The following is a 27392-nucleotide window of genomic DNA, read 5'->3' as shown; positions in this document are numbered from 1 at the left end:
ACACCCACTAGGACGGCTAAGTTAAAATACAGACAATAACAAGTGTTGATGAGGATATAGAGCAATTGGAACATCCATACCCTGCTGGTAAGACTATAAAATGGTGCAGCCACACTGGAAAGTCCCTGGCAATCCCTCAGAAGGTTAAACAGAGTTACCATATGATCCAGCAAGTCTACACCTAGATACATACCCAAGAGGATGAAAAACCTATGTCCACACAAAATCTTGTACTGAAGTGTTCACAGTAGCGTTATTCATAACGGCAAAAAGTGGAAACAATCAAAATGTTTCCACCAACTGAAGAATAAATAAAATGCAGAATATCCATACAATAGATTATCCAATAATAGAAACAAAAAAAGTGGAATACAAGGTGAATGAACTTTTGTTTACAACAACACTGAAAGGAAAATGTCAAAAGACAAAGTGGGCTTTAGCTCAAATATCGTTTTTCATTTTGGTAAAAAGGGCCCTAGGCTATGCAAATTATCCTCTAAGAAAACCTCTTCCAACACCTAAGGTGGAAAGGAAAAACATCTTTTATAAGTTTATTACAACTAACAAAATAATTTCAGGTCAAGATTATTATGTAGAAATTATATTTGATGGGCTAGATAAATACTTTATGGTAGAAAGTGCACACAGGACTCAGATGTGTTGGCTGCAAAGTGCCTTGAACTTTGCTGAGTCTGAGAGCCTTTAGCAGGGCCCTGCTCAGCTCACACCTGTTTGCCAACATCCTCACCCCCTCGCCCACGCCTGCTCTTCCTTCACGCAGTGGCATATCCTACCACGTCCCTCCCCATGGCCGCCAATGATGTACACATCCCATTTATAACCAATTTTTAGTTTTGAATCATCATTTCTGCTTAAAATGTCCATTTCTGTGAACCAGGGGACACAAGCAGGAGAAAGTCTGTGAGCCCTTGGTCAGGAAAGCACCCCATTAGAACACTGCTCCAGTGGGAAAACATTTCCTTTTATAGTACTGTCCCAGGACACGGTGAATTGACAACTAAAAACTCTCTGCAGGCAGGTATGAGGAAGAAAAGGTGGAGGCAGGAGTCTGTAGGCATGGCAGAAGGAGAAGAAATCAGGATGAGAATGCAAAAGCCAGGAGAACAAGAACGAGCGGGCTGAGGTCAGCAAAGACGAGAGCCCTGGAGCTCCCTCCCTCCTTGTACTTCCCCTGGACCGCGTCCCCTTCCTTCCTTCCTAACTGAAAGGGCCCCTCTTTCCCTCCCTTCTGTACCTTTGTGAGAAGAATCAGAGGAAGATGCTCCACACAATTACAGAAGGGCACCAGCTTCCAGGCCTACAATCTCATCGCAGATGAGGAAAGTGAGGCCCACAGAGGGAACAAGTCTAAACCATGGTTTTTAAATTGTGTGTTTTTAAGTGCTCTGGAACCTCTGTTCACAGGAAATCATCCAAGAAGTGTAAATCAATAAATCAGAGCCGAGCTGATGGGCAGCCTTGCCCCCAGCCTCACGCTGAAGGGCCCCAGGGAGGCCCCTGGAGCAGCTTTAAATACTGGTATAAAGTGACAGACAAGCCTAGCCATGGGTCCTCCCCAAAGCCATGGCAATGGTCCTGTATTAACTATATTTTCTTCTTTTCTGTAATCTTGACACTTTGGCATCTGGGGCTTCTCCAGCTAGCAAATTCCTAGATACAGCAAACAACTCTCCTATGAGCATGCCTTTCAAATGCAGCCAACCTTCTACATGCAGAGCTATACCCCCCAACCACCTCCTGTATCAGGCTCTCACAGGGCTCCTCCACTCCAGGCCAATATCCCCCTGTCCTAATCATCCCTAGGGGCAGCCCCTGCGCCCTAGTGCTGGTCAAAAGTATTCCAACTTGCCAATCATAAACCCACTTACCCTGCCTGGCCTGTTCCTTCCCTTGAAAAGCATAATAAGTCTCCCACCCAAGCTTTCCCCTCACGCCCCCTGCCTCCTAAGGACCCTGGTGCTTCCCAAACCCCACCCCACCCCCACCATGGCAGGACTCTCCTCCTGGAGACTGTGAGTAACAAACTCTTCTCAACAGCAGTCCTCTTCCAGTCTGCTGGCCTCACCACTCTTGGAAAATGATGAAACTTACATTTTTAAACAGACCCATTCTTAGAAGCAAACATTATCCCCAGCAATCTTAGAATGTGAATCAGAAAATTCACATCCAGAGGATGCCACAACTTTGGAAAAAGCCTAATCAGGGAGGTGTCTCCTGGATAACTTTCAAAGGTAGGTAGAGAAGGGACCAAAAATGAGGGAGGAGGTACATGGCCTGGAGCCACAGAAAAGGACACGATGGCCAGCAGGAAGATCCTGGCAAGAAGGCGGGAGGCAGAGAGGTACCAAGGCAAGTGTGCCTTTGGGAAGAGACAGAAAGAAAACGGGACCGGGGCGCGAGACCCGGCGGCATCAGGCAGGGCAGGCTTCAGCCATCCAGCTCCTCCTTGACGGTGATGTGCAGGGGGCAGATGCGCAGCGGCTCGGGGGGCCCATCCCCCCGCGAGCCGCCCAGGTAGAAGTAGGGCCGTACCTCCCCGAAGCGGGCGTGGAAGGTGTATAGGTGGCAGTGGCGCTCCGCATCATAGAAGGACAGCTCACCCTCCTCGCACTCCAACTCCACACGCAGGCGGCGCGGGATGGCGGGGACCAGGGGCGATGTGGCGGGGTCCGAGGTCACGCAGTGGTCGCCGTCCACGCCCTGTGTGCGGCACACATACCAGAAGCCCGAGCACGTGTCGTGGTAGCAGCTGTGCGAGTGGCCCTCGGCGCCCGCGTCCTGGCGCATCCGCACCACGCCCACGCGCCAGCTCGGCAGTGCCCCCAGGTCCACCTCCCAGGCATGTGAGCCCTGTGACAAGACGCAGGAGCCCAGCAGGCAGGGTGCCGATGAGAAGCGCTCCGGATTCTCTACCTGGACCCGGTAGCCGTGGTTGGTGACACTGGTGAGGTCGTCTGACACGGACAGCCAGCCAGCCGCAGTGTTGGGATCAAAGCTGAAAGGCACTGGGTGGGCAGTGGGAAGAGAGTGGGTGAAATCAGCAAACCTTACAGCCCGCCCTGCTGTCAGGCCAGCCTGATGCCTCCGGTCCCCCTAAACTGACAGACTGTGTCCCACTGGGCCCAGTGCATGGAGGCGGCTGCCCTGGGCTGAGGGGTGGTGTTATGGGTTGAAATGTGCCCTGCAAAAAAGCTATGTTCAAGTCTTAACCCCCAGTATCTCAGGAGGTGACCTTATTTGAGAATGGGGTTGTTGCAGATATAAGTATTTAAGATGAGATCAGACTGGAGTAGAGGGGGCCTTTAATCCAATATGAATGTTGTCCTTATAAAAGAGGAGAAGAGACATAGACACATAATGGGGAAAAGCCCTGTGATATTGGAGGCACAGGTCAAAGTGCTGCAGCCACCAGCCAAGGTCTGACAGCAAATACCAAAAGGTAGGAAGCGACAGAGAAGGATCCTCCCCTACAGGTTTCAGAGGGAGCACGGCCCTGCTGACACTTTGGCTTTGGACTTCAAGCCTCCAGAAGAATAAATTTCTGCCATTTTAAAGCGTCTAGTCTTTGTCCCTTGTTCGGACAGCCACAGGAAGCCAATGAAGGCAGGGATCCTGACCCTGACACAATGCCTGTGACATCTAACAAAAGCACGTAACGTGCCCCTGGGTTACTGACATTTCTCCCTGTAAAATCACATTCAGACTGCTACTCCAAAAGTATCAAGAGACTGGGTGGCTTAAACAACAGAACTATATTTCTCACAGTTCTGGAGGCTGGAATTCAGAGACCAGGGTACCAGCATGCTCAGTTGCTGGTGAGGGCCCTCTTTGGTTTATAGATGGCTACCTTCTTGCTGTGTCCTCACACGGGGGAGGGAGAGAGAGAGATGAAGCCAACTCTCTTGTGTCTCTTCTTAAAAGGGCACTAACCCCATCATAGGGCCCCACCCTCATGACCTCTTCTAACCCTAATCACCTCCCAAAGGCCCTGCTTGCAAATTCCATCACATGGAGGTTAGGGCTTCAACATATGAATTTGGAGGGCGGGGGGGACATATAAACATTCAGTCCACAGCACATGATATAGTGACTCATGTGGGCTGGAATCACCTTGGAGAGGCGCCCCTGAACTGAGGAACTCTTTCATTATATTATATATACAATATGTTTCAGAATAGAAAGGGAAGTCAGTTGCTCTTTCTGAAGAGGTGGCCAAGAGTCAGGACCCAAAAAGGAAGGGTTCGGCCAGGAGGGGTTTGAGCAGTGGGGCAAGAAGGGGAGCAGGGCACGGGGGCTTGAATGAAAGAGGCTGGAGAAGGGACCAGTGGGGGGAGGAGGAGGAGGGGTGGGAAGCTGGAAGGAGTGAGTTCAGCTGGCTCTCTGCCTTGCATGACCTCCCCACTCTTACACCCGCCTGGGCCCCTCTCACCAGATTCAACACACACGAGCATCTTCCTCCAGACTCGGTACTGCAGGGAGTCCAGGTACTTGCAAACGTCGATGAGCATACCAGGCTGGACAGGCTCTGGCTCCATCGTGCAGAAGAGGCTGGGAAAAGAAAATTGGGCCTGGTGTGCTGGGCCAGGGCCATGCATCCTGGGGCCTAACTGGGTCAGCTGGAAATAGGATCCCTTGCCTCAGGCCTAGACTCCCTGGCCATCTTACTCAATACAAGAGGAACCAACTGGGCAGCTCACACCCCTTCAGAACTCAGTACTTGAGCCTATCCTGCCCCCACTGGGATAAATATAAATAGGAGGTTCTCAGACATGCATGTGGGCAGAAATCACACGTACACATCAGCTCACAGGGTATATGAGTTGGAAGGTACCTTAAGGGTCCTCTAGTCCCACATTTTGAAGGTGTCACTGGCCTTTGCTTCAACACCTCCAGTGACAGGGAACTCACTACTGCCCAAAGCACTTTCTTCCATCTTTGTACAGCTCTGACAGGGACACAGTTCTTCCGTATTCATCCCTGTGAACTCTACAACCATCAACACAAACCAGCATGTCCTGAGGCTCTCAGAGGCAGGGGGCCGGCCCCCAGAGAACTACAGTCCCCGTGCACGATGGCACTCTCTCCCCACACAGGGAATGGTCACGTTGCACACTCAGGAAAACAACACTGCACCAGTGCAAATCGGAAGTGGGTGCCTTGAAAGAGGGCTCTCCACCTGGTCAGTCCCCCTGCTCCCTCTGTATTGCACCCAGCCAGCCTCATTACATGCCTGGCCCTGGAGCCATGGGAGTTTGCACCCCTGGTATTTCTGCTGACTCCTCCCCTCCCCTCTACCAGCCTTGGCAACTTACCGGCGTTTTCGGCTCTTGTGTTTCTGAAAAAGAAAAAATCAGAGACACAGAGAAAACATGAGTTTCTGACCTCAAAAGGAGCCATACATCCCATGTTCATGGATCAGAAGACTTAATACTGTTAAGATGGCAATACCCCCCCAAACTGATCTACAGATTCAATGCAATTCCTAGCAAAATAACAGCTGGCTTCTTTGCAGAAACTGATAAGCTGATACTAAAATTGATATGAAATTCAAGGGACTCAGAATAGCCAAAACAATCTTGGAAAAGAAGGACAAAGTTGGTGGCTCACACTTTCTGGTTTCAAAACTGATTAAAAGTTACTACTCGGCTATAAAAAAAGAATAAAATTTTGGCATTTGCAACAACAATATTATGCTAAGTGAAATAAGTCAGGGAAAGACAAATACTGTATGTTACTACTTATATGTGGAATATAAAAAAAAATTAAACAAACAAATGAATATAATAAAACAGACTCACAGATATAGAAAACAAGCTAGTGGTTATCAGTAGGGAAGGGGAAGAGGGGAGGGGCAAGATAAGGAGAGGGGATGAAGAGACACAAACTCCTATGTACAAAATAAACAGGCTACAAGGATATATTTACAGCACAGGGAATATAGCCAATATTTTATAATAACTTTAAATGGAATATAAATCTATAAAAATTTTGAATCACTATGCCGAACACCTGAAACTAATATAATATTGTATATCAACTATACCTCAATTTAAAAGAAAACCTCATTAGAAGCAACACTAAACAAGATGGTGTGGTACTAACATAAGGACATATAGATCAATGGACACTGAAAGTCTAGAAATAAACTCTCATATTTACTGTCGGCTGGTTATCAACAAGGGTGCCAAGACCATTCAATGAGAAAAGAAAGGTCTTTAACAAATGGTGCTGGGACAATTGGGTATCCACATGCAAAAGGCTGGATTCCCACCTTGTACCATATACAAAAATTAACTCAAAATGGATCAGACTTAAATGTAGAGACAAGACTATAAAACTCATGACCTTGGATCAGGCTATGGTTTCTTAGATATGACACCAAAAGTGCAAACAGCAAAAGAAAACAGATAAATAGGACTTCAGCAAAATGGAAAACTTTTGTGCTTCAAAGGATGTCATCAAGAAAGTGAAAAGATAACCTACAGAATGGCAACTTTCCATAAATCTAGAGAAGCCGCACATAAAAAATTATTTAAAAAGCACTCTACTGTATCAAGAAGGAGTCAAGAGAGAAGAAACAAAAAATGAGAGAGGAAGAATAAGTGCAAGAGAGGAAGGGAGAGGGAGGAGGAGGGAAGGAGAGAGGCAGAGAGGAGTGGAGAGGCCCTCAAGGTCTTGATTAAAAGCTCCTACGAAAAAGAAAAAAAGCTCCTACGTCTCCTGACACAAGCCAAGCACCTCATCTGGAAGCTCCTCCAACCTGGGGTCCAGAAGCTACAGGAAGGCTGGGTCGGCCAGGGCTGCTGGCCTCAGGCTCCCCGCTGGCCCCTGAACGTCTGGTCCCTGTCACTGACTCTGGACGTTGAGCTCCTCACCATGAGAAAGGAAACGTCATCCTCCTTCATCTCCAACTGCAGCCGCTCAATCTCATGGGCCAGGGCCTCCGTGTCTTCCGCCAGCCGTTTCATCTTCTCCTCGGCCAGAAGCTGCTTCTGCCTGGCCTCCTCGGCCATGGCATCCAGGATGGCCTGCTCCTCCACTCTCAAGAACTCTCGAAGCTTGTCAAACTCCTGCCGGATTCGCCCTTCCAGCCAGGAAGCCTCCACCTGCAGCAGAGGGCGGGAGGGGGCCTCAGCCATCACCGAGCCTGGTGGCTCCCAGATGTTTAGCAAAGGAACTCCATTGTTCAGGAGAAATCACATGCAAAACCTCGAAAGACAAAATATACATGCAGCTTTCTTAGCACGAATTTATAAGTTTAAAATAAGTCAAACAGCCTAATCAGGTTGTTTTGATACATGAAAAATAAAATCACTGCTTATAGATGACAACTGTAGTCCTATAAATTCCTCAGCAATACTCTGTACCTGTATAGGTTGTGCAATAGTGAGGGAAGCCCTGAATCACAGAAGTGAACTGTTGCAAACAGCAAAGATTTTAAAAAATTATTTGCCTTCCAGGGAGTTCCCTGGATGTCCAGTGGTTAAGACTCTGCACTTCCACTGCAGGGGGCAGGGGTTCAATCCCTGGTCAGGGAACTAAGATCCTGCATGCAGCACTGCATGGCCAAAATAAGTAAATAAATAGAATAAAATCCAATGTCTAATCGTTTAAAACAAATTATTTGCCTTCCAATATTAGGACCTCAAATTTGATAGAGAGGCTTACCAAAAAAATAGTAGGAAGTTTTAATTTTAAAACTGAATCATTAATAATATGCACACTCCTAATCTTAACTATGAAAACCATTTAAAATAAGTTAAAACAAAACCATAAATATACTCAAAGAAAAAGCAGAGACCTATTTCTCATCTTGGAATGAGAAAGACCTTTCTTATCATGATATGAAATTGAGAAGCCTCAAAGAAAGAATGAGATAATTGGATACATATAAAAATAAGAAGTTTTACATGGCAAGAGACTAGTAAGGCATTTAAATACATAAGTACAATTCCATGACAAATTTTGGAAAAACAACTCGAATTGTGTGCTCTAGCAATGGCAGGTTAGTAACCTACATCTTTGAACTGAAAATTCAATATATGTTTATGGCTCTGATAATACGATGACAAAATGATTCATTGAAAAAGGGAAAATGACCAAAAAAAGGGGGGAAATGATTTTTTTTTTTTTTTTGCGGTACACAGGCCTCTCACTGTTGTGGCCTCTCCCGTTGCGGAGCACAGGCTCCGGACGCGCAGGCTCAGCTGCCATGGCTCAGGGGCCCAGCCGCTCCGCGGCATGTGGGATCTTCCCGGACCGGGGCACGAACCCGTGTCCCCTGCATCGGCAGGCGGACTCTCAACCACTGCGCCACCAGGGAAGCCCAGGAAATGATTTTTTGAAAAAGGACGAACTAGGAAAAACACTTCCAACCTATATGGTAGATTCTTCTTCTTCTTCTTCATAATAGTGTTCTTATGAACGTGCAAGGAGAAAAGAATGTGAACTTCACAGAAGAAATGCAAATGGCTGTTATACTTGTGAAAGGATGTACACACTTATTAATAAACAAAGAAATGAATATGAGGAGAGATGGCGCTGTTGAAATACCAGGTAAAAAGACTGATAACGTATAGAGGGAAAGAGTGAAATCTGGGATGATTCTTATCACACCAGAAGATAAAAAACAGAGTAGACAGGAAAAACCAGCCAGTGTAAATTCAGCTCCAGCCACTCCCATGCTGGCAGTGGCAGCCCCTCAATAAAGAGGTAAACACAAAACTTTCATTTTTCATCCACCTGGATTGACTGACTTTAGAGGAAAAGCATTAATGAAGCTGGAATCCTGGACTTTTCACACCTGACCACCTGAGAATTCCACAGTGCCTGGGATGGACAGACAGCAGCTGTCACTTGGACACATGGACACTCCCTAGGTGTCCCCACCGCATCCTGCACCAGGCCAGCCAGGCACACGGCACAGGCCGAGCTTGGGAGGAGATGAACCTGAGGGGCAGACGGAGGTTGGATGAGGCCCTTAGATGGTGAGGAGTCTGGACTGTGCCATGGGTGCCATGGAAACCACTGGACAGTTTTAAGCAGAGGAGTGACACAATCGATCTATTTTTAGAAAAGATCAGCCCACTCCAGGGAGTGTGGACTGCAGGACAAGAGTGGAAGTACGGGGCCCGGGTAGGAGGCCAGGGAAAAAACAATGGGGACCTGGACCAGGATGGTGGCAGTGCAGCACGACTGTCAACGGACGGATGCATTCTGGAGACCATGGACGTGGGGAGTGAGAATGAGGGTGCCGCTGGCTTGAGCGGCCGGGCAAGTGGTGCAGCGTGGCACGTGCTGTCAGCCTGAAACCACAGGGCAGGTGGTGCAGGGGGCTGTTGAAGCTGCTCCATGGCTGCTGGCATGGTGTTTAAAGAGTCCACACAGCCCCAACCGGCGTCCGAGGGCAAGGCTGTGCGAGGCCATCAGGGCTGGCAAAGGCCGACCCTGTGGGCAGCAGCATGGCCAGGGCTGGCCCACCTGCACCTCTCCCTGCAGCAACCCCGGGTGTCCCCGTCGCCCCGTTCAGCCCCAGCGTCACTCACCTGATTGTGCTTGGCGATGGCCTCGTAGGAGCGCCGCATGGCCCAGAAGGCCTTGGCTTTCTCCCGCAGCGCGTGTTCCATGTTCCTGCACTTGGCCTGCCGTGAGGGGCGAGAAGGAGGCAAGGAGGCAGGTTAGGGTGGAGGCCGGGCAGGGATGCAGCACGCCACATCACAGCGGGAGTTGCACATCACCGTGGGTACCACTCGACCACATTTACTGAACCCGGTCCGGCCACGTGCTGTGGGACACAGCTGGAAAAGCATAGCCCTGACCTTGAACTGGATGGGGTACAGCATAAAGGGCCTCAGATAGCCTCTAACCCAGCCCCTTCGTTTATACCTGATACAGATGGAGAGACAGGGTGAGGAGGTAAAGGGACCTGTTCCCTCCCACACTGGTCACGGGACAGCACAGAAGGCATCCCGCTTGGCCTAAAGCTGGTGCAGGCTGGGCCATGAACCCGAGCTGTGGGCCCGACGGTAAAGACAATGTGCTCACAGGCTCCCTTGGTGACTTTCTGAACTGGACTGGTCTGCAGTCACGAACGAATAGGCCTGGTAGTGGGGATGACCCAGTTCTTCCCACAGGGCCTTATCTAAACTGCAGTCTTCCCTTGGTATCCATAGGGGATTGGTTCCAGGATCCCCATGGTTACTGAAATCCAAGGATGTTCAAGTCCCTTATATAAAAATGGTGTCGTATTTGTATAAAATGCTATGTAAGTAGTTGCCAGAGTGGCAAATTCAAGTTGTGTTTTTTGGAACTTTCTGGATTTCCCCCCCCCCGAATATCTTTGATCTCCCATTGGTTGAATCCACAGATGTGGAACCTGCAACTACAGAGAGGCTACTGTACACGTCTCCCCGCATCCCTGCCTTATCCTGATAGTCTAGTAGTGCTTGGATCGTGTGAAAGACTTTAATCAGCAGATTCAGATACTTCTTGCTTAGTTTTTGTTTTATAAATTCAACCTCTGCTCTGATCTCCCTGGGCTCCTAGAGGAACCACTGCTGGTTTTAGGTTGGATTCTGACCTTTTGTATCCCAGGCCTAGCATTTTCTCTCCATCTTTATCCTTTTCCCTCTACATTCTGAAAAAGCCTCACAAGTTTTCTCTTTGGAAAAATAACAATTCTAACAACATTAATTATAAATGACTACCATTTATTGAGCATTTACTATGTGCCAGGGACTTTGCTAATTACTTTACACATTATGTCACTTAATCATCACATTACTCCTATTAGTAATTTTATCAGTCCACTTTTACCGATGAAAAAACTGAAGCACAGAAAGGGGAAGTGACTAGCCCAAGGGCACACGGCTAGTTCATGGCAGAGCAAGGATGAGAATCTAAACAGTGGTGGCAGGCAGCCTCTAAGATCGTTCCCAGCGATCCCTCCTGTGAGATAAGAAAGTTTGTTGTTTTAAGATGCCAAATTTGGGGCTAATTTGTTATGAGTGATAAATACAGATTTGTCCTCAAAAGCCTCATCCCCACCTGGGCCTGATGTAGATGGCGAGATTCTGGACTTCAAGCTGATGCTGTAATGGGACAAGATGCTTGGGAATCTTGGGAGGGGGTGAGCATGCTCTGCATGGGGGAGGGACATCCATCATTGGAGCCAGAGCACAGATTGAAGGAGACAGCCTCTAAAATGGCCCCAATGATCCCACCTCCCTGTACTCATGCCCTGGTGGAATCCCCTCCCTGTGGGCTGGATCTAGTGACTTGCTTCTAACCAACAGAATATGGCAAAAGTGATGGGACATGAACTGAGGTGACAAAAAGCCTGCACACACCCCTTTCTTGCCCTCCCGTGCTTGCTCCCTTGCATGGAAGTGATCCACCCTCTGGAGCAGCCCATGGGGCTAGGAACTGAGGGTATCCAACCAACAGCCGCAGGGACCCGAATCCTGCCACCAACCACACAAGTGAGCCTGAGTGGGGATCCTGGCTTTCTTGGGCCTTCAGATGAGACTGTAGCCCCGATCAACACTGCAGCATCATGAGACCCTGAGGCAGAAACAACCAGCCAGGTCATGCCAGATTCCTGACCTACAGAAACCATGACATATAGACATTTTTGTTTTAAGCCACTATGATTGGGGTAATTTGTTACACAGCACTAGATAACTAGCCCATCTGTCCTGCTCCACAGTCCATTCTTTTAACCACTCTTCTACAGAAAATAAACAATGATTTCTTTTTCTGCAGCTTTTGTTTTCTATTCATTCTAGTCATGTTTATGTTCCTCTTGACAATATTTAACAGATTTTTAAAAAATACTGTTTTCCGCAGTATATCACCTCTAAGGTGTGTCTCGTCAACAGCAAAATAACATTAGCATGAGCGTCCCACAAAACCACTGAAGTATCATCCCAATGTGTTATTTTGTGGGACGAGATGTTTTGTTGCAAAGTTATGTAATAGGGTCCCCAAAGACAATTCCACGATTTGCCAAAGAAGTGTCAATGACAGGAGTGAAGCAAGTCACATTACCCAGGGGCATGCTGGCCCCAAACAACACGGCCCAACCTTCTGCCCTTCAACCTTCAGTCCGGGATTTACGGGGTAATGAAGATGGGAGGGGGGTGACAGTCCCTTGTGCTTCCCAAACTTTTCAATCACTTGGAGAGTTTTGCTTTAATTCAGCAAATCCCAACCCTAAATAAAATGTGCCCTTCTCTGAGATGCTAGCTGGTGAGACGCACCAATGATTATATTACCACCAGCAAGCAGTTATTATTGAGCATGTACTATGCACAAGGCACTAAATTAGGTACTTTACAAACATCATTCTATTGAATTCTTACATTTCTGCAAGGTAGGCGCTATATTGCTAATATATAGAAGAGACAAGAAGGCCCAGGAAAGTTAAGTAAATTGCCAAAATTATAGTTAGCAGCAGAACCATGATCTGTCTGCAGAACTGACCAAGAATAAAGGCCACAGTCTTAACCACAAGACTACCCACCCTATTTCATTCAGGGAGCTACTACTATGTTGTCTAGTTGTCTGTTGACATCAAACATGTCAATTTCTTTAGTTCTGGAGAATAAAAGCTTATAGTTCTGGCCATACTTTGCCCAATTCCTTAAACAACCTAGCATGTGAATGAAATTTTCCTCCCATAAATGTCAAATTAAACAACGCATCTTTAAAACTTATGGAAAATCAAAAACTGGAAATGACCCAAATGTCCATCAGCAAGAGATGGGTGAGTAAATTATGGTATATTCATACAATGGAAAGCTACTTAGCAGTAAAAAAAGGAGCAAACTACTGATACATATAACATAGGTGAATCAAAAATTATATGTATATACTACTTGGAGGAGAGTACATACAGTATCATTCCATTTATGTGAAGTTCAAATCAGGCAACACTAATCCAAGGTGATAAATCAGAAAATGGTTGCCTCTTGGTGGAAGACTGACTGGGAAGAAGGAGGGACCCCTCCAGGGTGATGGAGATGTTCTCTACTTCGTTTGCAGTGGCAGGTATAGGGTGTAATAGAACTCATCCAACTGAACACTTAAGATCTATGCATCTAACTGTATATAAGTTATACCTCAAATTTTTAAAAGCCTATAAAATGAAAACTTTAGAAGTTTTAACTTTTTCTTATAACTTACCAAGAGCTTAATGAGAGGAAATTCCTTCCTTTTCACTCCAATTTTTTTTTTTTTTTTTGGCCCTGCTGCGCAGCTTGCGGGATCTTAGTTCCCCTACCAGGGATGGAGCCCTGACCCACAGCAGTGAAAGCGCCGAGTCCTAACCCCTGGACTGCCAGGGAATTAATTCCCTTTTCTCTCCAATTTAATGAGTTACTTTGTACCTTTCAATCTCCTTTGTTGTTGTCACCAATTTGTTTTCTTTGCATATGACCTAAACGTGCCATCTCTTAAATAATTATAAATTGAACACCCCTGTAACCACCACCCAGGACATGTCGCTTCTCAACCTTAATCCCTTTTTTCTGTCAGAGGAAACTCCTAATTTCTATGGTACTTCCTTGCTTTTCTTTAGAGTTATATCCGCTATGTATGATCCCTAACCTAAATAATACACTTTAGTTTTGCCTGGTTTTGAGCTTTATATTAATGGAATAAAACTACATATATTCTTTTGTGTCTTGCTTCCTCTACGTAACATAAAGTTTGTAGGATTCAAATACATAATTGTATGTAAGTTTACCCGTTCATCGTTGCATTGTAATTTATTTTATGTATACACCACAATCAGGTATCCATTCTGTTGTCAATGGATAGCTGGGTCATTTACAACTTCGAGTAATACAAATAGGATGAACATTCTTGTATAGGTCTCCTAGGGCACAGGTACACTGGTTCTTCTACAAAATATTTCCTGGGGGTAGAATTGCTGGGCCACTGGTACGTGTATCTTCAACTTTCGTAGATAAATGCTAAACGTTTTTCCAAAGCAGGTGTACCAATTTATACCACATAAGCAATGTGAGTGAAAAATGTTTATTAACCATTTGGATCTTTATTTTTAAATACCTGTTATTAAAATCTTTGACCCTTTTTCTATTGAGTTGCCTGCCATTTTCCTACTGGCATGTAAGAATTTATTATAAATACACAGTGTATGTCTTTTATGGGTTAAATGCATAACTAGTATCTCCTATTGTACCACTTATATTTCTTAATTTCAGTGTGATCCAATGTATCAGTGTTTTCCTCTGGAATTAGTGCTCATTGGTTTTAAGAAATACCTCCCTACTCTGAGGTCATAAAGGTAATCTCCTATATTATTTAAAGTTATAGCTTTCCTTTCACATTTGGGTCTAATGTGGATACCTGAAGTTTATTTTGTGAATGGTGTGACCCAGTAGCTTGTTTGCTCCAAAAGCATTATTTAAGAATAAACTGGAAACGAATACAACATTGTAAATCAATTATATTTCAATAATTTTTTTTTTAATTTAAAAAAGAATACTACCATTCCCCTACTGGTCTGTAGGCCTTCTCTGTCATACATCACACACAGATCTGTTTCTAGGTTCCCCAGTCTGTTTCCCTGGCCATCTGTTTATCCTTGTGCCAGTAACACAATCTTAACTTCTACAGCTACAACATAAACTGACATCTAATAAATATTTCCTAAGAATGCTTTGGCAATTCTGGGCCCTTTGAGCTTGCATGTAAATTTTAAAATCAGCTTGTCAAATTCCACAAAACAATCATGTTGGGATTTTGATTGGGATAGAATTGACTCTACAGATCAGTTTGAGAATAACTGACATCTTTAAATACTGTCTTCTAATCTATGAATATGGTATATCTTCCCACTTAGTCTTCTTTGATGTCCCTCAACAAAGTTTTCTATTTTTCCCTGCCAGAGTTCTGCACACTTCTCGTTACATTTATTCCCAGATATCTGATTTTTTAAAAATACTATTGTAAATGGTTTTTTAAATTTTCTATTTGCTACTGATATAAAGACAACTGTTAATCTTTATTTTACAAACAAGCATTCTGTCTAAACTCATTTACATATTTATAATTTATCTATAGCACCTTTTTATTTTCTATGCAACAGAAATTTCTATGCAGATTCAATCATATTATCTGCATATAATGCCAGTGTTGTTTCCCTCTTTCCAAACCTTATGCCTTTATTCCTGACTTTATTTGCTAGGCTCTCCAATACAAACTTGGATAAAATTGGTCATAACAGGCATTCCTGCCTTCCTCTTGTTCTCAGTAAGAAAACTCTAAGTGTTTCACCATTAAATATGATATTTGCTATAAGTTTTTTGGTATTCTTAAGCAGTTTAATAAAGTTCCTTCTATTCCTAGTTTGCTAATTTTTTTTTCAATCACAAAAGGATACTGAATTTAAGCAAATGCAATATTTTCATTTAATGACTTCATCATATTTAAGTGGCCCAGAATTGGATTTTGTTTTCTTATCCAGACAGCTTTTGTCATTTAACTGGAGTACTTAACATAATTACCAACATAATTGCATTTAAGTCCACCTTCTCGTTCTGTGCTATCTGTCCTGCTTGCTCGATACGTCTTTTTCTTCTCTTCCTTGTCTTTTTTTAGACTGTAGATTTTTTTATTCCACTTTTTTCCCCTATATACATTTAGTGGTTAACCTACAAAATACTACAGGGAGAAAGTGCGATTCCAAATGAATCTAAACAATACACTTTTCATGTTTGCTTCTGATATTCTGATTTTAACACTAAACACACTTGGATCACAATTGGACCCACCATTCAGGGACCCGCATGTAGTCCAAGGAGTGCCTGAAATGACAGAGACTAGTGGGGGCTCTGGTGCAAAGGCTGGTCAGGACCAATAAGGGTCATCACTGCCCTGTGTGGAGCTAAGTGGCCCATGACACATCTGGAACATCACCCAGGGCTCAAGTCCAGCAAGAGCTCTGATTTTGGCTTCAATTATAACATTCAAGATGACTTAAATTATAAATACACACAAAATAGGAAGTTTTTATTTACACTAAAGGATTCAGAATGTGATTATATAGTCTACAAGGTGTTTTTAAAAATTACAATTTGATACCTTAAGCAGCAAATTTCAACAGCATATTTAATATCCTAAGGATTTTACAATATTGTTTTACCCAAAATATCCATTAACACAGGTGCTGTGTGATATAAAAGAAAAGGGGAAGGGTGCCAGTAAGAGAATATTATTTCCTGTCACAGCACCCTTTCAAGTACTTATCAAAGTGCTACAGCTATGTGTGCAGCCAGGGTTGTCCAGCACAAGCCAGGTTCTCTGTCCTCTGAGGCCCTACATATACTGCTGCTTCTGACCGATTCCCACCTGCTTCACCCAACTATCCCAACGTGGCCTTGAAAACTAAGCTCAGGCCCTCTTCACTTCCTCCAGAAAGCCACCTTGGCCTCCCCAGTAGAGTTTAGTTGCCTCTCTGTGGACACCTCTGCCACTGAACTTCCTATTCAGCATCACCACTTTCCTGTAAAGGCTGCAGGCTTCCTGGGGGCAGGTCCTCTTGCCTGGTCCTCTCACCGAGCACAGTAGTGCTCCATAAACTGCAGACGGAATGAAGGCTTGCTCTGAAAAGGTAGAGACTGTTTCAACCACTGCATATCTCCAGGTCTCAGCACAAACTAGATGCTCAACTAACCACTTGCCCAGTTGACAAGTACACTCGGTGTTGACGTTCTCTCCACTACACCCCATGGCCTCCTGGATCGAGAGCTCGGAGGCCTGATCTGTACCTTGTCCTTTTCACTGACCACTGGCGAGAACTTTGGCAAAAGCTCTTTCTCGGGCAGTCAGGCTCCAACCCTGAAAGATAAAGGCAAGAAAGTGCCCATGGTCTCTCAAATGCCACCATAAAACTGAAGAATGCAGTTATCTCTGTACATATGCTCACCTAGCCCATCACCAGGATGTCCTGGCATCTGTCTCCAGGTAGTGTCATTTTTCCTATGTATTTCAAACATTTGTTTTTCAGGCAGATTGAAATAGCAGCTAAGAGCTCTGGCACTTGGCCACCCAGGTTCAAATCCCAGCTCCTCCACTTAGTAGCGGGTGATCTTGAGCACGTTCCTTAACTTCTCGGCGCCTCAGTTTCCTCATCCGGATAGGAGGGATGAGAACACTACCTAGCTCAGAGGATGGCTGTGAGGATCCACGTTCAGTACTTATAAGAGTGCACCAGGCATGTGTTAGCTCGTTACTACTGAGTGTCACTTGGTCCCAGGTAACTTAACTCTCCTCCTGGTTTATTTTCCGGGTTTCTTAAATGGACTGCAGAGATGCATCTGGGACAACCTGATCTCATTCAGATGCCCTTCTTCTCCAACTCCAATCCAGGCTCCCATTCTTCCTTTCCCTTGGTGGTCAGTCCTCCTTAAGAGGCAGGTGTCTACCACGGCAACTAGAGCTAGGCCCCCTAACTCAGGAGCCTCAATGGGCGGTGCTCAGTAAGACCCCATCCTGCCCCTGGTCACGGGCCTTGCCAGGAGGCAAGTAAACATCCTCTAGTACAACTTGGATCTGGGAAGGCCTGGTCCATAAGGAGAGATCCAGGATGAGGCTGAGCAGTTGGGAAAAGGGGGAAGGATTGGAAGGGGGAAGACTTAAGAGGTGCCTGGAATAAACCTCAATTAGGCTTGGCTAGACTGATTCTAAGACGGTAACCCCAGAAGGGGAAGAGGCTGGGTCTGGGGCAGGAAGAAGCTGGAGGGCAGAGAATGGCCGTCATATCAGTCCAGTGAGATGGAGAAGAAAGGGGTCTAGACAAGGAAGTTCTGAGGCCTGGGACCTGGTGGAGGTTCAGGGCTGGTTTGCTCTGAAGATGCAAGCCGGGCCAAACGTCAGACTGGGAGTCAGGAGACCTGCGTTCTAATCCTAGAGGTACCGCTTTCACTGCCCGTGACTGACCATTGATTGGTGTGATTAGTATTCGATCATGCCCACCTGACTCCAAGAAGGCAGGGGCTTGAACCACCCTGTCCTTTTCTGCACACACTGTGCCCGGCACAGAGCAGGCACTCACTCCACACCTGTCGGCCCACTGACGATGGTTCTCATCCACACAAGCCTCTAAGGACCCACAACACAGAGGCAGCTGCCCTCACGGCTCCGGAACAGAGGGCCAGCAGGGACCAGAGAAGCTTCTATCAAAGTCCATGACCAGGGCCTCCATGGTGGCGCTGTGGTTGAGAGTCCGCCTGCCGATGCAGGGGACGCGGGTTCGTGTCCCGGTCCGGGAAGATCCCACATGCTGCGGAGCCGCTGGGCCCTTGAGCCACGGCCGCTGAGCCTGCGGGTCCGGAGCCTGTGCTCCACAACGGGAGAGGCCACGACAGTGAGAGGCCCGCGTACCGCAAAAAAAAAAAAAAAAAAAAAAAAAAAGTCCATGACCAGAGTAGGAGCAGAGCAAGGCTCCAGGTGAACTGTACAGTAAACGCTCTAACTCTGGACAAGTTGCTTAACCTCTGTAAGACTCAGTGTCATTGCCTGTAAAATGGGGAGAACAGTACCCACCTGTAGCAAGCTGAATAGCAGCCCCTCCAAAGATGTCCACATCCTAATCCCCAGAACCTGGGAACGTGTTACCTTACACGGCAAAAGGGATTCCGTAGATGTGATTAAAATATGGATTTTAAGATGGGGAGATTATCCTGGATTGTCTGCAGGGGCCCCCTGTAATCACAAGGGTCCTTACGATAGGGTGGCAGGGGGGTTAGAGAAGCCAATGGGACAACAGAAGCAGAAGTTGGAATGATGCACTTCAGAGATGAAGGAAGGGGCCTCCAAAAGCTGGACAAGGTAATGAAATAAATCCTCTCCTAGCCTCCAAAAGGCATGGAGCCAACACCTTGATGTCGGAACTTCTGACCTCCAGAGCCGTAAGCTAATAAATCTGTGCTGTGTTAAACCACAAAGTTTGTGGCAATTTATTACAACAGCGAGAGGAAACTAATACACAACCTCATGGGGTTTTTGTGAGGATTAAGTGTGTTGACAAGTAAACACTTAAGAGCACACGGTACCTAGTTTAGTGGTCAAAAAGTGTTGGCTGCTATGATTATTTTTGCTGGAGTCCCTCATACGGTTGCCAAAGTAATCTTTCGAATGTACACATCTCATCGCAAAGCCCCTATGGAACAGCTTTCAGGGCTCCCCATCAGCCCCTTCTCACCTGTCCAGCCTTCCCACACTGTCCCCACCACCACCGCCTATCCACACATGCAGAACGACAACTTGTCTATTTGCTGGCTGACGTCCCCACGCTACAGTGCGAGCTCCAAGGGCCAGGGGCTCTGGCTTACTGACCTCTGCAGCCTCAGCACCCAGGACAGGTCCTGGTGCACAGCTGTCAAACGCATGAGGGATGCCACCCAGCACCAGGCTGAGCACACTCCTCAGATCTTTCCGGACTGGACTCCTCACCCCCTCAGACATAGCCCTGAGTGCCCACTGGTCTGTCAGCATCATTCCTCTGTTTAAAACCCTCCAACTGCTCCCCACAGCCTTTAGAACAAAGGCCAAGACTGGGGCCTCCTGGCTCCTTCTGCATCTCCGTCCTCATTCTCTCAGTGCCTGGAAAGTCACTGCTTCTGGACCCTTACACATGCTGCTGCCTCTGCCTGAAATACCCTCCCTGACCCCCCTTCACCTGGCTAACACTTCCTAACCCCTCAGTCTCTGCTTGAAGCTCCTTGAAGGTAGGGATTACTGTTTAGCTCGTGTCCTGCGGCATCCCCAGAGCCTAGCAGTACGAGGCATCTGCTGAATAAACAGAAAGGTGTCATTAGACCATATGCACTTCGGGGCACCTGGCTCACTGATCTTGAATCCTGGCTTAGCTCAGCCCTGGGTTCTGCCTTAATGCTCTTGGCCTTGACCCCTGCCCATCTTCCTGATCTATACTTCTGGCGGTCCCACGGTGATTCGTCATGACTCAATCCATGGTGGCCCCCTACCTCAACCCCAGCCCCCAGAATGCCCAGCACTTACTTTAGCTGTCCCAAATCAGGACCTGGCACTTCTACCAAGGGAAATGAATGAGAAAAAGCACTGCTGTGGACCACTGTGACAGCAGTTGACAGGCTTATCCCATTGCCGAGCTAGTGTAGGGTTCAAACAAGCATATTGGTGACATTCCCCTTCACTTGAACTTTGTCAAAATGTGTATGGAACTGTCAACTTTTGATATTTCTTAAGCAAAGCATTAAAGCAAACAAACTAAAACAGTGTCTGGAGACAGGCATTCCTATAGTGCCTCCTTTTCAGTACACTCAGCTTCAGCCTAGCAGAGCTGGGTTCTCTCCAAACTGTGGGTCTGACCTATGGATTAGTAGGTTTTAGTTGGTGATGAAATAAATTAATATTTTACGCCCTGTGCAGTTTTTAAAATAAAACGACAGAAAATACCTGAGTACAATAGACATTTTCACAGAACTTTTGTTTCAGCTGATACAGACACCATACATGCATGTGGCAGTTCTGGGTCTCAATGGAAAAAAAAACATGTCTTATACCATGTGCTAGCTGAGGTCAAAAAAATCTGAAAACCCCTGAGATGGCTAATCCTTATTTCCTGATCATTCTTCCTTCCTCTGCCAAAAACTTCTCCATGTTAGTTTGCCCTAAAATTGTTCCTTACCTTATTTATAGCCACTGGAACTCTAGGGGGATGCTGAGAGAGTGATCCAGAAGGGAACAGCTGGCCAGGGCCAGAGGCCTCCCCACAGCTACACAATACAGGGCTCCAGCCCGGGAAGGAGGGGAAAGATGTGGGGAGATCTAAAAGGCTCCACATCTTTGGCCAGGTCTTGGGGTCCTGCACCTCCACTCTGAGTGTGCCAAGTTCCAGGGTTGCGGGCTTACCCACACCTGTGCTTCTAAAAGGGGCATGGGCCACACACCTGTGGTAGAAAGGGTGCATGGCCTCAGCCCTTCAGAGGTGGTGGGGCAGGGGAGCTGTCTTGAGAACATCCTGTAACCCCAGTTCTCACACTTCCTGTTGACATTCTCTCTCCTTCCATCTCAGGCCCCTGGGCCGGCCTTGATGAAGAAGGCAGCCTCTGTATGTTACCAGCGGCAGGGAGTGGGGGTCCCGAGGAGGCACCAGCAAGCTGGCAGGGGGAAGAGGGGCGGGACCGGGCACACCAGCTCTGGCAGGCTGGAGTGCAGGAGCAGCGGGGTCAGGGTGCTGGGTTCCAGTCCACGTGCGCGCTCGGCCACCTCCAGCACGCGGCCGCGCTTACCCGAAAGTCGTGGGCAGTGTCCTTCACCGGCTGCACGCGGTGCCCCTGGTGCCGGGGGTCGGTCTGGCAGGAGCAGCACAGCAGCTCCTTGTCGTCGAGACAGAATAGGTTGAACTGGCCGCGGTGCAGGCGGCAGAGGCGCGGAGAGCGGTGGCCGGTCCAGCGCGCGCCCTCGGCCTCCTCGCGCAGCAGCTTCTCCACGAGGTTATTGAGGGTGTGGTTGGTGCGCAGGTCGGCGGGGGCCGCGCGGTCCTTGCACACCGGGCAGGTGGGTGCCACCTGCACCTCCCAGCAGCGGGTCACGCACCCGCGGCAGAAGTTGTGGCCGCAGCGCAGAGTCACGGCGTCACGGAAGGGGTCGTAGCAGACGGCGCAGAGCAGCTCCTCCTTGAAGGAGCGGGAAGGCCCGGGAGACAAGGCGGGCCCCGCTTCCATTGCCCCGGATCCCGGATCCCTCGCCCGCAACTTTCGCTCCAGCCCCTCCCATCCGCCGCGCGGCTCCCGCGACCCTGCGGAGGCCGGCGGTCAGCCCCTTCCACTCGGAGCACTGAGCGACAGCGGTGCCGGCCAATCGCGCTGGGCGCGCTCGGGAGGCTCCGCCCCAGTTCCGGTCGGCTCGGGAAACCCCGGAAGAGCGAGGTGGGCCCCGTATGCTCCGCAATCCCGGTCAGTCCTAGGCGAGCCAGTTTAGCCGGGAAGAAACACCCCAGCAGTGTTCTAGGGCCTCCGTGTCACTGCAACCTACTTCCGATTTCAAATGGGGAATGAAGTCTAGGAGCCCCCTTCCTTAAGCGGTCCCCGGAAATCTCAGGCCCGTGAGGTGGGAGAAGCCAGAGCTCCTTACTTCGTGGTTCCGAAGTGAAGTCTGATCTTAACGGCGTCGTTAGCTTTTTCACCGCTTAAGAGTTTGCAGTGCCTTTTCAAAGATCTGTGCCCGCTCTTGCATTAGTTGCTTACTTATTTTGGGCAGTCTTGTGCCTGCCCCCTGGGGTAAGGCGGGAACAAATGAGAGAAAGGGGCAGTGGAAGACCTCTGAGAAGATCCGATTCTTGTCCCGTGGTTGGATAGGCGGGCAAGTCACCATCTTTCCAAAACCTATTTCCTCGTGAGTGAAACAGAGATCAAGGACGTCTGCAAAGTTAGCTGTGGGAACTGAAATCCAGGCTAAGTTCCTGCCAGGTACAGCAGGCCTGAGTCTCTTCAACCTGTGTCACGTTGATCACTTTACAACGTTCAGATGTGGGATTCCTTTCCCCTGGAACACTTTCATTTCCGGCTTCCGTTGGAAGACAAGTCTCCACAGGCCTCATGTTTCTGTATGCCACCCAGAGACACTGCCTTTTTTGTACTGTCTTTTCAAGGACGTTTCTATGATGAACAGCCTCAGAAGGCAGAGATAATGTCTCCCTCCAGACAAAGATCTGGCACTCTTACTCTTCATTATAAAAGATTTGGGTTCCCTAAGCTTCCTCCTGTGGCCCACATCATGTAGGCTTTTGGGAATTAAGGCTCAGGAAACTGGCCCAGATGACTATAATCTGACTATTGCCATTGCTGTTAGTAATAAACTGTCCGTTGACTCAAGACTTTCATCTACCAGCATTCCTGAAACTGTGGCATGCTAACATGTGTTGACTAGAAAAAAAAAAAAAGCACAACTTAAAAGTTGAGAATTACGTCTTATTTGGCGGACAAAACAGAGGACTTAAGCCCTGAGGGACTGCTTGCTCCAAAGAGGTAGGAGAGGATCCAGGATACACAGTTTTTGCAACAAAGACCAGGTAGTCGGAACTTGAAAAGATTACTGTTAATTAAAGAAAACCAGATATCTCAAGTTAGGGAATTTAGCACTTTTCTATGTATGGGAAGATGCAAGAGTCTGGGCTCACTAATTGATGTGCACCTCGGCTATCTGAGGTCAGTATCCTGTGCTTTCTCATCCTGAGTCTCTTCGGGGTGCATCACTGGGGGGAGGGGGGCAGTGGCTGCAGCAGTTGACTGCTAGGTCGGGGTAGCGTTAATGTGATGGCTTGATGGCTGCAACATCCTTTGTTTACTGATATGGCAGGCAGCATTTTTTCCATTGATACTTGTTAGCTTGCAAGTAGGCTAAAATCTAGACAATTTCCTTCCAAACTTTTACTCAGAATAGGCCTTTCTCCAGAATGCCACGCCAATGGATGCCACTAAGTGTTATTGCTTTCTGGAGTGTTTCTTATACATGATCAGTGGTCCTCCTGCAGTTACCGGAGGAGCTTTCTAAATAAAAGCACAGATTCTTGAGTCCAGATTCTTTGATCTACTTGCCTCGCTGGGAGGAAAGGCCCAGGAATCTGCATTTTCACATGCTCTCCAGGTGATTCTCAGGTACAGTAAAGTTTGAGGCCCATCGTGCTAGGTCTACTCACCCAGCAAGTAGGTCTCCAGTTAGGCTTACTGGTTCAAAAATTAACCTTGGAGACAATATCTGAAAAGGCCAGAAGATGGGGCTAATAACCCCATGTGCCAGGCACCTCCCTGGAAAATCTTGTCTCTTCTAGTCTCACTTCCTTTCACTGTTTTATCTATGTGTCCCAGTTGCCCTGCGAATCTGTTTTGCTGTATGGGTGTTTCATTCTGTTCTTATGATGTCCCTTGTTTGTTTTGTTGTTGGTTCTTTTCTCAACTCTCTGAGTAGGGCCGCAAATCACAACAAGGGTAAAGAGTAGAAGTTAACAGATGGATCTTTTTTTTCCTTTAAGGAGAATACGAAGGTTAACATTAAACCAGTAAGGTCCTCCAGTCTTTCTGGAAATCTGGAAAGGACTTGGCCCTATTCCAAGCACCACCATTAGCCAGGGGCAAGACCTGGGGCATAATATTTCACTTTCCTTACTTCCTTTTTCTCAACTGTAAAAGGAAGGATTGGACTAATTGTTCCAAATTCTTACCAGCTCAGACACTCTGAACTTTTTTTATTCTTTGCATAATTTCAGGAAAGAGGGTGATTAAGATGCAGAGACCAGGAGAGAGAAGTCTTGGTGATTGTAACTAACGTGTCACCAGCTCCTGCTTCTTCTTCCAGTAGAAAGGACCTTCTTCAGAGGCCCTGAAGTTCAGGTCCTCTGTATACCAGCTAAACTATTGCAAAACTCAACTGGCAGTTCTCACTACTATAACTTGCCCCATCACATCCCATCCCCAGGCATCTTTGCCGGGCACTGCCACATTTCCAACCCCCCTGCTATCACCATGTACATTTATGTAAGGAATGACAACTCTTTATTAAATGTTGTGTTAGGAAAAATACTATTCCTAGGTGCAGAAAGAAGAACAGCTTTTTTTTTTTTTTCTTTTTAAAGCAGATGACTAGAAAGTGACTACTGCAAATAAAAAGCAGAGATTGTTAGATTAGATAAAAAAGCAAGACCCTAAATGCTACCTAAAAGGAACCCACTTAAATATAAGCCTACAAGTAAGCTAAAAGTAAAAGGATGGAAAAAGATATACCATGCTAACACGAATCAAAGAAGGTTGGTGTGGCCCTATTAATATCAGAAAAAGCAGATTTAATATCAAAGAATATTATAGGGATAAGGAGGATGACTGCTGTATTTGACAGTCACAGGGCTGGCAGTAGCAAGAACCATTTTCAGAAACGGGCAACCAGAGGTGCAGATGTACTTGAACTTGTTCAGCAACGTTACCAAGGACATCTTAGAGGAAATCACTGTAGTCTGATGCTTGATGCTGGACACAGTGATGGCTTAGGCCTTCTCTGAGGCCTCTGCCATGGAGAAAGGAGGGTAGGGGCTCTGAGTTTGACTTGCAGGGGGAACTCCCATAAGAATTAGTGCTTAATGCAAGTGATTAGGGAAACACCTGGGGTAGTAAGTCGCCTGCCTCTGGATCAGATTCAGTCTCAGGCTTCTTTTATTTGATCCGTATGCTTTTTTTCCTCTGTATCACTTATGATCTTCTAAGCTGCAACTTGTAAATTGCAACTCACAATGATTAAACAATAAGGGCATGGAAGATCTCACATAACAGAAAGTCTGGAGGCAAGAAGGCTGTGTCCAGCCCTGTGACACTGAGACCCCAGATTCTTTCCATCTTTCTGGTCTGCCTATGGCTGCCTTTGGGTTAGAAAATTACCGCAGCTGCTCCAGATATCTTATGCTGATGTAAATCAATGTCCAGAAATGGAATAGGACCATTTCTCCCTAGTATGCTTCATTTTCAGAGCCACAAAACCTTTCCTACAAACCTCCAGAAGATTTCCCCTCACACCTTATCAGTCAGAACTGGGTCACATGCCCACCTCTAAATCCATCACCAGCAAGGAGGATGAGACTGCTATGATTGACTTAAACCAATTAGGCTTTACCTGAGTCATGTGCTGGAGGGCTGGTCACTGAGATACCTTTGGGGCTCAGCTATTTGTTATGAAAGATGGGGAAATCGCCATAAGATAGGCAACTACAGGATCAAAACAGTTGCCAACATATGCAAATTGGGAGATTTACCATAAAAAATTTTTTTTTTACCTCTGTTTTTTTGTTGTTTAAAAAAAATTAATTGTGCTAAAATGAGCATAAAACTGACCATCCTAGGCGTTTTTAAGTGTACAGTTCAGTAGTATTGAGCATATTCCCATTATTGTGCAACAAATATGCAGAACTTTTCATCTTGTAGAACTGAAACTCTGAACCCTTTAAGCAAATGCCCTCTTCCTCCTTTCCCCAGGCCCTAGCAACCACCTGTCTACTTTATGTCTCTAAGAATTTGACTATGCTAGGTACCACAAATAAGTGGAATCACTTGTTTGTGACTGTCTTATTTCACTAAGCATAATGTCCTCAAAGTTCATCCATGTTGTAGCATATTTTAGAGTTTCCTTCCTTTTTTTTAAAGCTGAGTAATATTCCATTGTATGTGTATACCACATTTTTGTTTACCCATTCATCCATTGATGGACATTTGGATTGCTCCCACCCCATGGCTATTGTGAATGATGCTGCTGTGAACATGAGTGTACAAATATCTCTTCGGGACCCTGCTTTCAGTTCTTTCGAGTATTGAATATATGCCCAGAAGTGGAATCTCTGGATTTATTTTTACTTTTTTGAGGAACTGGCATACTGTTTTCTACAACAGATTCACCATCTTACATTCCCACCAACAGTGCACAAGGATTCCAATTTCTTCACATCCTGACCAACATTCGTTATTTTCTTTCTTTAATAGTAGGCATCCTAATGGATATGAGGTGCTATCTCCATGTGGTTTTGATCTGCATTTCCCTAATGATTAGTGATGTTGAATATTGTCTCATGCTTTTTGGCCATCTGGATATCATCTTTAGAGAAATGTCTATTTAAGTCCTTTGCCCCGTTTTTAATCGGGTTATTTTTTGTTGTTGTTGAGTTGTACGAGTTCTTTATATATTCTGGATATTAGCCCCTTACCAGATATATAATTTGCAAATATTTTCTCCCACTCTGTAGGTTGCATTTTCATTTTGTTGCCATTCATTTTCATTTTGCTGCACAAAATTTTTTTTATTTTAATGTAGTCCTTCTCTCTTTTTACTTTTGTTGCCTGTGTTTTGATGTCATATCCAAGAAATTATTGCCAATGTCATGGTTTTAGGTCATATGTGTAGGTCTTCAGTCTATTTTGAATTAATTTTTATATATGGTGCAATGGAAGGATCCAACTTCATCCTTTGCATGTGGATATCCAGTTTTCCCACCACCATTTGTTGAAGACACTGTCCTTTCCCCATTGAGTGGTCTCAGCACCCTTGTTGAAGATCAAATGACAAGAGTTCACTTCTGGATGCTCTAATGCATTGCTCTATATGTCTGTCTTTATGCCAGTACCACACTGTTTTGATTACTGCAGCTTTGTAATAAGTTTTGAAATCTGGAAGTGTGAGACCTTCAACTCTGTTTTTCTTTTTAAAGATTATTTTGACCGTTGGGATTTGTTGAGATTCCATATGAATTTTAGGATGGGTTTTTTTTTCTATTTCTGCATTAAATGGTGTTTGGATTTTCATAGGGATTGCATTAAATCTGTAGATCA

General features: G+C 46.2%; 2 protein-coding genes across 4 annotated transcripts in view; one reads left to right on the top strand and one right to left on the bottom strand.

Annotated features, from left to right (window-relative positions):
• Window positions 1-2015: 2015 nt before the first annotated feature.
• On the bottom strand, window positions 2016-21841 carry TRIM35 (tripartite motif containing 35). The gene is made up of 6 exons (XM_029203886.1): window positions 21324-21841; window positions 9567-9662; window positions 6897-7127; window positions 5334-5356; window positions 4451-4569; window positions 2016-3026 (listed from the first exon to the last, which is right to left on the bottom strand). The coding sequence occupies exons 1-6, from the start codon at window positions 21756-21758 to the stop codon at window positions 2449-2451; spliced, it is 1482 nt and encodes a 493-aa protein (XP_029059719.1). The 5' UTR covers window positions 21759-21841; the 3' UTR covers window positions 2016-2448.
• Window positions 21842-21974: 133 nt separating this feature from the next.
• The window catches only part of PTK2B (protein tyrosine kinase 2 beta), a 140135-nt gene continuing 134717 nt past the window's right edge, over window positions 21975-27392 (top strand). The window contains exon 1 of one of the 3 annotated variants that reach the window (XM_029202887.1): window positions 21975-23060. The gene's annotated coding sequence lies outside the window, so the exon portion shown is untranslated. Of the gene's footprint in view, window positions 23241-27392 lie in introns of all 3 variants that reach the window. The other 2 variants (XM_029202886.1, XM_029202885.1) reach the window with 2 other exon arrangements.

This window comes from Monodon monoceros, unplaced genomic scaffold, assembly GCF_005190385.1.
Source record: "Monodon monoceros isolate NGI ecotype Baffin Bay Population unplaced genomic scaffold, NGI_Narwhal_1 Super_Scaffold_5, whole genome shotgun sequence".
NCBI classification, from domain to species: domain Eukaryota; kingdom Metazoa; phylum Chordata; class Mammalia; order Artiodactyla; family Monodontidae; genus Monodon; species Monodon monoceros.
Note: the sequence above shows the minus strand (reverse complement) of the source record. Positions and strands in the feature narration are given on the sequence as shown.

Bases quoted from the DNA above. Each gene is read 5' to 3' on its own strand.
- TRIM35 (XM_029203886.1), bottom strand. From the start codon at position 21,758: ATGGAAGCGGGGCCCGCCTTGTCTCCCGGGCCTTCCCGCTCCTTCAAG. The intron at 4,570-5,333 runs GTAAGTTGCCAA...TTCTTTTCCCAG, and splicing joins CACAAGAGCCGAAAACGCCG to CCTCTTCTGCACGATGGAGC. The intron at 3,027-4,450 runs GTGAGAGGGGCC...CTGCCCACCCAG, and splicing joins GCTCGTGTGTGTTGAATCTG to TGCCTTTCAGCTTTGATCCC.